Source organism: Manihot esculenta, chromosome 13, assembly GCF_001659605.2.
Source record: "Manihot esculenta cultivar AM560-2 chromosome 13, M.esculenta_v8, whole genome shotgun sequence".
NCBI lineage: Eukaryota > Viridiplantae > Streptophyta > Magnoliopsida > Malpighiales > Euphorbiaceae > Manihot > Manihot esculenta.
The window spans coordinates 14,931,752-14,940,918 of NC_035173.2; the positions used below are offsets into that span (position 1 = coordinate 14,931,752).

Below are 9,167 nucleotides of genomic sequence, written 5' to 3' on the forward strand. Positions count from 1 at the left end.
ACCAGCTAATCGGTTGCTGATCCCGCGATTATGCGGTTTGTGAAATTTTGCTTGCTAACGGTAATTTTATATCGAGTGTAATAAGGTAAGAAATAATTGGGCAATTTCACTATATTTTTCTATTTAAGTAAGTGGGTATATATACAGATTACAAGGTCTTGTTAAGACAATTCCTAATAATCCTCTATTAATTAATTAGCCTATGATTATGTAATCTCCTATAATTATGTATGGATTATCTTCACACTCTAACGCTCTCCCTCAAGTTGAATCATAGATATCTATCATGCCCAACTTGTTAGAAAGATATTCTATTCGAGGCTCATTTAAAGCTTTGGTGAGTAGATCACCCAGTTGCTCTCTTGTCTTCACATGACTGGTGGAGAATAAATTTTCTTAAATCTTCTCACGGATGAAATGACAATCAATTTCAATATGCTTAGTCCGTTCATGGTATACTGGATTGGAAGTAATGTGAAAAACAGCCTGATTATCACACCAAAGTTTCACGGGTGACGCAACATCCATACCAACTTCCTTCAGCAGATGATTTATCCACAGAATCTCACAAGTGGATTGAGCCATGATCCTGTATTCTGACTCGGTACTAGATCTGGATACTACATTTTGCTTCTTACTTTTCTAAGACATTAGGTTTCCTCCAACAAATACACAGTAGCCTATAGTCGACCTTCTATCACTTTTGGATCCCGCCCAGTCGGTATCAGAAAAACACTCGAGTGCAGTATGTCCATGATCTCTGTAGAGTATACCGAGTCCAGGAGTCCCTTTAAAATAACATAGAATTTGTTCTAAAGCGGCCCAATATTTCACCGTAGGTGTAGACATGAACTGGCTTATAATGCTTATTGCAAAAGCAATATCTGGCTGAGTCATCACCATAAGGTAGTTTAGCTTTCCAACCAGCCTCCTGTACCTCTTTGGATCATCATAAGGGTCTTCGTCATCTTTTGTAAGATATATATTAGAAATCATTGGTGCGCTACATGGTTTACCTCCCATCTTCCCTGTTTCTGCAAGTAAGTCAAGGATATACTTCCTTTGGGACAAGAAAAATTCTCTTTTTACTTCTCAAGACTTCGAATCCCAAGAAAGACTTAAGCTGACCCAAGTCTTTGGTATGAAAACTCGCATGCAAGTAGTTTTTGAGAGAAGAGATCCCTGTACTATCATTCCCTGTAATGAAAATATTATCAACATATACAACAAGAAGAATAATACCAGTATCTGAATTTCTATAGAAGATTGAATAGTCACACTTGCTTTTTTTTCAATCCAAATTTTTGAACAACTTCATTGAACTTGCCAAACCATGCACGGGGACTCTGCTTCAAACCATACAAGGATTTCTTCAAATGACAGACTTTCCCATACTCCCCCTGAACAACAAACCCTAGTGGTTGCTCCATATACACCTCCTCTTGGAGGTCATCATGTAAAAATGCAGTCTTGATATCTAATTGGTGTAAAGGTTAATGCTGAAAAGCAGCTAGAGAGATGAACAGGTAAACTGAGGTTATTTTTGCCACAAGAGAAAAAGTGTCAGAATAGTCAATGGAGCCATCTGGATTGATTTTGATGGCAAAAACCCATTTATAGCCCACAGCCTTCTTGCCATATGGTAAATCAACTAGTTCCCAAGTATGATTTTCATCTAGAGCCTTAATCTCCTCAAACATTGCATCGCGCCATCCAGAATGAGCCAGGGCCTCTTTAACTGTCTTAGACAAAGAAATGAAATCTAGAGAGATAATTAAGGAGGTGGAAGAAGGAGACAGGTAATCATAAGACAGAAAGTTAGCAATAGAATAAATAGATTTACATTGTCGTTTACCTTTACGAAAACTAATGGGGAGGTCAAGGTCACTCGGTGGTGGATCTAATGGCGAAGAAGATTCTGGTGCATGACATATATCATCAGGTACTGGTCTCCGAGAGTAAACTTGAACAACTAATGGTTCAACAGGAGGCTGAGTATTAGGAGGAATGTTACCATCAGATTGTACAACAAAAGGCATACTCGAATAGATCCTACTATCAGATACGATTCTATAGATGAGCCACTCATTATCATCCTCTTAATCAGGAGAGGTTTGTCCAACAGGATAAAAAGGAACTTGCTCGGAAAAGACTGCATCTGTTGAGATCAGATACTTGTTGAGGTCTGAAGAGTAACACCGATACCTCTTTTGAAGGCGAGAATATCCCAAAAAAATGTACTTCAAAGTTTTAGGATCAAGTTTAGTCACATGAGGTCTGACATTCCGAACATAGCAAGTACTGCCAAACAATCGTGGTTCGAGAGGAAATAATAGCTTCTTAGAAAAGAGAATATTATAAGGAGTATTACCGTTTAGTACTGCGGAGGGCATACAATTAATGAGAAAGCACACAGTAGAGATAATATCAGCCCAAAATTGCTTAAGAACTTCCATTTGAAACAACAGAGTTCTAGCAGTCTCAAGGAGATGTCGATTCTTCCTTTCAGCTATCCCATTTTGAGCGAGTGTATCAAGACATGACGATTAATGAAGAATACCCTGTTGAGTTATATAAGTCTGGAATAATTCTGACATATATTCTTTAGCATTATCACTCCGTAAAATTTTCACAGGAACATTAAATTGAGTCTTGATTTCAGTACAAAAGGATGAAAAATGAGAAAACACTTCTGAACGATGCTTCATAAAATAAATCCAAGTCATTCTAGAGTAATCATCCACAAAAGTGATAAAATATCTGAATTCTGTCTTAGATCCAACGGGACATGAGTCCTAAACATCTGAATGAACTAATTCAAAAGCAGACTCAACTCGTTTATTGACTCTAGGACTTAAAGAGCTTCGATGATGTTTTGCAAAATGACATGATTCACATTCCAGTAAAGATACCTTATGAAATTGAGGGCATAGCTTCTTCAAAACCGGTAAACAAGGGTGTCCCAACCGATAATGTGCTTCAAACGGAGACACGACACTGGAGCAGACAACAGACTAAGGCATCCATGCATCCAAAATGTAGAGACCCCCAGATACATGTCCTTTACCAATAATCTGCTTCGTCACAAGATCCTGAATGAGACAATGATTAAGAAAAAATGAAACACAACAATCTAGGTCTTTGGTAAGTTTACTCACAGAGATTAAATTAAAGACAAGATTAGGTAAACTTAGCATAGATAATAAGATAATAGAAGGAGTAGGTTTAACTGTCCCAGAACCCTCTACATTATAGGTTAACCCATCAGCTATAATAACAGGAGAAAGTACTTTATGAGATCGAAAGTAGTAAAAATATGAGGATTACCTGTCATGTGATCTGTGGCACCAGAATCAGTGACCCATTATGAAGAGGAAATAAGACACGTTTTACCTGTCTCAGCCGCTACTAAAGATGTTGAAATAATTTTAATAATATGGGTCTTACTGTCAGAAACCATTTCAACCAAAACCATATACTCCTATACCTTCAAACAAATTAAAGGAAGATAATAAAACCTAACCCAGTGAACAGTATCAAAAAAATCTCCACCCAGCACCCAAACGGCAAACGAACCATAGATCTGACAAGGGGGCTGCAAGGCTACTTCGACGTCCTCCCTAGGTGGACGGTGAGAAACAAATATTACCCTAAATGGGTAACACAAAAGAACAGGAGCCCTAAGTCTCCAAAAATTTAAAACTTGACGGGAGAGAAAAAATTAAACCTCTACGGGAAAGGCTTGGATATCACGTAATAATATAAGAAATAATTGGGCAATTTCAGTATATTTTTTATTTAAGTAATTGGGTATATATACAGATTACAAGGCCTTGTTAAGGCAACTCCTAATAATCCTCTATCAATCAATTAGCCTATGATTATGTAATTTCCTATAATTATGTACAGATTATGTTCACACTCTAACACTAAGACTCATCCTATTCAAGGGAGGTCGAGTCTTGATGATGAATCGGGTGTTAAAGTGTCTAGGTCTTCCTTTCCTCGGGTGGGATCACATTGCCTATTTATCAAATTCTTGTAATGTGATCCTGTTTTGTGGTGACAGCTCATAACTTTTTTTGGGCGATCGTTGTGTAATCTTTGCTTTCAGAAAGACTTGGTCGCTTTTTTTTTCTCGATTGCACTCCCTTGCTTTCACGATAATTTCTTTTTTTCTTTAAAATGAATAGGAACACTTCCTCTTCATTAGGCTCATATGATCCTCTTAATGGTCAGAGACTTCCCAACTGATACCATTCACCTTTCATCCCATGAACTTGTAATATCATGTTTTGTATAATCTAAGTCTTTTACACCACAATATTTGTAGTGTTCCACATTTATTATTTACCGGAAAATTGATGGATTTATAAATAGTTAGCAAAAATTATTAACTTGAATTAACCATTTGTGGTTAAATAGAAAGTGAGTTCAAAAATTATTTGGATTAATTTGGACTGAACTGTTATAATTGGTATCAGAGCTACTATGGATCAAAAAATTGTGCAAAGCTAGTCGGTCTGTAAGGAAAGAATGATGTGGGTCCGCCTAAGATACTAGCTAACCACAAATCCTGCTCAATGTTATGCATGTAGAATAGAGAAATTTATTCTTTCTTGAAAAATACACATGGACAAGCTACCTCAGTTTTTTGCTACAACTACTTTAATTTTGACCCTTCATTGTGGTTCTTCATTATTTGGTGTTCGATTAAGATGCAATTAAAGTCAAAATAAAGCTTAAGGAGGTAGTTGGTCAAAATCTAACTAAAAAAAAACTTAATTTTCCATCTTTCATCTCTCTTCCGCTGCTAATATTTGAAGTTAAGTTCGTTGGAAAAGAGTTTTACCTCTGTCTCTCTCCTCCTACCACCAGTTGAGGCGAGATGGTAAGAAAAATAAGAAAAAAAATTGTAAGAATCAACCAAAAAGGAAAATCCATATAAATTTTGTTACATTCACAAAAATTGATATATAGTGTCTAAAATTTGCCTGGAAGAATCATACAAGACGGACTCCAAGCATGTAAAACAGAAAAAAAAAAAAAAAAAAAAAAAAAAAGAAAATACATATCCCACTTACACTTCATATTTCTCTCAAAATAAATTATATTTACACTATCAACAATATCATAAAAGAGAAACAGAAGCACTGGTAGATCGATGCAGGAGTTTCTGGAAAAATATAACAAACAAGCAAGCGAAGACTAGTGGACTAACTATACATTTTTATGTGATGACCTCCTTGTTGTCTCTAGGATAGCTTCATGTCTTCTCTTTGATATCTCTTTAATTGCCTCCTGATATTGCAACTCTATCTTCTCCAGCTCCCTTCTCAAAAGTTCATCATCATTCTTAGGTAAAAATGGCATACTTGTCGGATAACTAGGAGAGATCTCCATGTGGCTGCTACTGTTCATGTCCATCAATTTGCTATTATCATCAACTGATGGACTTGTTGTTCTGGGAAACACCTCCCCCATTACACCTTTTAATCCATGCCCGTCAAAGTCTGTAAGTGCAGAGTCTAGTGAGAAGTTTGAATTGTAAAATAACATTTTATCATTCCACTCACTAGAAGCTGCAGAAACGTATGATATCTCAGAACACCGATCATCGGCTCCTGTTGTGCTGTGGTTAACAAACTCATCAACATGAGATAGCATCTCATGCAATTTCATAGAACTAGAAATTCCCTCTATTTCTCCCAGAGAACAAGTGTCAAGACAACTTGAAGTCCTTGAAACAGAGCCTAGAACATTCTCCCTATTTCGAGGAACCAAATGCTCAAGGCGAACACATGGTTTCCAATTAGGTATTATCTTCAACAACAACATATCAATTAGCTCTGCTATGAATGTGATGTTATGATCATCTAGCTCCAACTGCTCAACCATTTCACTTGAAACTGCGAGAGCTGTATCACCTTCAAGGTAGAAAAGGAAATGAATGTTCCTAACCCGGGAACCTGTGTGAAGGAAAAAAGTTATATTTTTGTATTCATAATTAAAAATAAAGAATATAATATTGGAATTGAATTCTGATAAGAATATACTTTACCCTTTTTATCATTTATTCTAAGTATTATTGATACAGAGTTTTCATCGCTTTCTTCACCTCTTAACGTGAAAATATTGCCTCTTTTCGCCCTTCGAACCTCCACGTATGGAGAATGCAAATGCCCATCAACAGCTTTATTCAATAATGTGATCATAGGCATCTCAGGATCATAATCCAAATCCATGGAGGGAGGTCTATTTCGTGTATTGACAGGTCCTTCCGACATCAAACAACGATCTCCAAAGGCTGATGTCCTGGGAATAACAATATCAGGAAGTGGCAAAGGGCGGTTCCTTGCTAATCCATTTATTGCAAGAAAAGGGTCCATTAAAAGCTCCTTTGCAGACAACCTTTGAGATGCTGGGACTAAGCACTTTTCAATAAAAGTTTTTACTTCTGGATCTTTTACCTTAGAAAGGGAAGCAGGCTTTATTCCCTTTGTAGAAGAAATAGAAAAAAATTAGTGCCATGGTAACTGACAAATGTTGCAAGAACCCAAGAATATCAGCTAAAAGAAACATAGTTATTTACAAGACTTACAGATGAAACCTTCTTATATATCTGCGCTGAGTTCCTACATTCACTATATGGATATTCGAAAGTAATCATCTCCAGCATGCACATACCAAAGGAATATATATCAGCTAACTCATTATAGTCCTCATCGTATAGCTCAGGTGCCATAAACTCAGGGGTTCCTGTTAAAACCACATACCATGTAAAAGATCAACATGAATCATACTAGATGAAGGTTACCAATGCAATCCATCGTATGCTCCATCTGATACACATCAACACAAGAAGAACAAAAAGGGGAGAAGACACATGATTATGGAGAGGGGTTAAAATGATGTTCGTTTTTTATTATATTTTAATTATTTTCACTTAATTAGGGTTAAGAAAAATTGACATCCTAAGAGTAAATTGTAATTGCACAATGCTCAATTATTTAGAGTTTAATTGGAATTTTTTTTAAGTATAAAATGAAAATGAAACTAAAAAATTTATTATTTAATTTTTATAATAAAGTGAAACTCATTAATTGATTTTTTAATTTTAAAATATATTAAAATATTTTTAAAATTTAAAAAAATTTACTTATTAATCGTGTAGTTAATTTTTACTAGTAAATATTTTCCTATTTAATCATTGTAGTATAAAAAAATCTATTAGTTGATCTTTCTATTCGTAAATAGTCTATCAATCTATCCATCCATGTTAAAGGTATAAAAAGTATTTTATATTTTGTTTACGGTACTTAACGGTTAAAATTAATAAAATAATTAATTAATAAAATTTTTAAAATTTTTAAAATATTTTAATTTTTAAAATTTGATTAATTAACGAGTCTTATATCATAAAAACTGCATCGTAATTTTTCCAATAAAAATTTTAAAACAGTTAGGATTTTTTTGGACAATCCTAAAAATTAGGTAGGAAGGAGAAAACAAAACACAAGCAATACCTATTACACTTTTGGCATTTGCCTGCTCCATGATAGTTGCCAAACCAAGATCTCCAATTTTTACTTCCCCTTGGTTACCATTGATAAATATGTTATCACATTTGAGATCCCTATGTATAATTGGAGGCTTGTGACTATGAAGATAGCTCAAACCCATCAGAATCTGTCTAGCCCAACCCTTCACAGCCTTTAGGTCAACATTCCTGTGTTTTTGTCGATACCTACATCAAAGATTACACCAACTAACCACATATCTAATATGAAACTTCTAATAAATGCATAAGATTTAAATTTAACTTACAGTCTTAGGTTACCCGAGGAGAACAACTCGGTTATGATATTAACAGTCTTGTTTTTATCGTCAATCCATGAATTATAAAACTTAACCATATTGCTATGCTTCAACAATTTCAAGAGATGTACTTCAGAGTAAAGCCTCTCTAAGTCTCCAGGTGATTGCAACACCTCATCAATCCGGATTCGGTTCCATGCTACTTCAAGTCCATTAACTTCATCGAATGCCTTATAGCTAACAAAGGATTGTCAAGAAAAGGCTCCAGATTCATAAATGGAGATTGTAACTCTAGAAATAACTATAGCTAAATCTGTCACTCATCAAATTCTCAATAAAATTTTTTAATGTAGAGACAATTATCTTGTCATATATTTCCAACTTGATCAAACTATGGAGGATAAAAATGGGTTAATCGTGACAATATCATAAAGGAAAACAAAAACAAAAGATACACTGTCTTGAAAGCACCCTTTCCGAGCACTTCTTTGTACTGTTTATTGAAAAACACAACAAGTTAATAAAATAAAAAATATTATGAAGAGGAAAAATAAAGAGAATCAGAATATTACTCTTATATATCGACCAGTTGGATCCACCTCAAGAACATCAGGATCAGGAGGTTCAGAATGTGCTCCACCATCCTCACAACTTTCCATATCAATCAAACTCTAATGCTTCTAAAAACATTTAAAAAAAAAAAAATAGACAGAAAAGAAACATGCACAAAAAAGAAAAATCAATTCAAAATATTTTCGCAATCTCTAAGTTTCCATTAAGCGTAATTTCAAAATTCTATCTAATTCGCAGGGACAATTAGCTGCTTAAAAAAACACACACACACAAAACAATCAAATGAATAGGCCAAAATGTAATAACAAATCGTATTTACATGAAGAAAATGAGGTTTGAAATGGATACCTGAAAAAGGCGAGAATCCGATGACAAGAGACGAGAAAGCGTGAGAGAAAATAAAAGAAAAATGAAGAAAACTAAAACCTAATTTTAATTAAGCGAAGTTGGAGAAAGAAGAGAGAGAGAGAGAGATGGAACATTTTGTAGTTTTGATGAAATAACAAACCAACAGCATCTGGTGTTTAAAGCGATTTCTTTTTTCTGTGTCTATTAAAACAGCCAAAGCTTGGCCAAATGATGGATCACATATTTATACTTATCTATTAAAATACACCCAATTATTTTAGGAATCTTACGTGTCTTCTTCTCATTGCACTATTTCCATCGTTAACCACCTGTCCCTCACTCTTTCTTTCTACTTATTTAGGGAAAATCACATAATCCATTCAATATATTAAAAATTGCACACCAGTCACTAAAAAACAATCATTATA

At 34.7% G+C, this 9,167-nt stretch overlaps 1 protein-coding gene across 2 annotated transcripts; it reads right to left on the reverse strand.

Annotated features, from left to right (window-relative positions):
• Window positions 1-5,017: 5,017 nt before the first annotated feature.
• LOC110629702 (probable serine/threonine-protein kinase WNK6) lies at window positions 5,018-8,932 on the reverse strand. Of its 2 annotated transcripts, XM_021776792.2 has the most exons (8): window positions 8,740-8,932; window positions 8,391-8,498; window positions 8,274-8,311; window positions 7,828-8,055; window positions 7,527-7,747; window positions 6,602-6,759; window positions 6,062-6,497; window positions 5,020-5,969 (listed from the first exon to the last, which is right to left on the reverse strand). In XM_021776792.2, the coding sequence occupies exons 2-8, from the start codon at window positions 8,475-8,477 to the stop codon at window positions 5,221-5,223; spliced, it is 1,917 nt and encodes a 638-aa protein (XP_021632484.1). In that variant the 5' UTR covers window positions 8,478-8,498; window positions 8,740-8,932; the 3' UTR covers window positions 5,020-5,220. The 2 variants fall into 2 exon arrangements, with proteins under 2 accessions (XP_043805379.1, XP_021632484.1); XM_043949444.1 differs by lacking the exon at window positions 8,740-8,932 and having other exon boundaries at window positions 5,018-5,969; window positions 8,391-8,486.
• Window positions 8,933-9,167: the final 235 nt, after the last annotated feature.

What these genes read in the sequence shown, in the direction of transcription:
- LOC110629702 (XM_043949444.1), bottom strand. Translation starts at nt 8,477, where the DNA reads ATGGAAAGTTGTGAGGATGGTGGAGCACATTCTGAACCTCCTGATCCT. An exon ending in AAGGGTGCTTTCAAGACAGT is followed by an intron (nt 8,056 to 8,273) that starts GTATCTTTTGTT and finishes ATCCTTTGTTAG; the next exon opens with CTATAAGGCATTCGATGAAG. An exon ending in TCCTCGGGTAACCTAAGACT is followed by an intron (nt 7,748 to 7,827) that starts GTAAGTTAAATT and finishes TCTTTGATGTAG; the next exon opens with GTATCGACAAAAACACAGGA.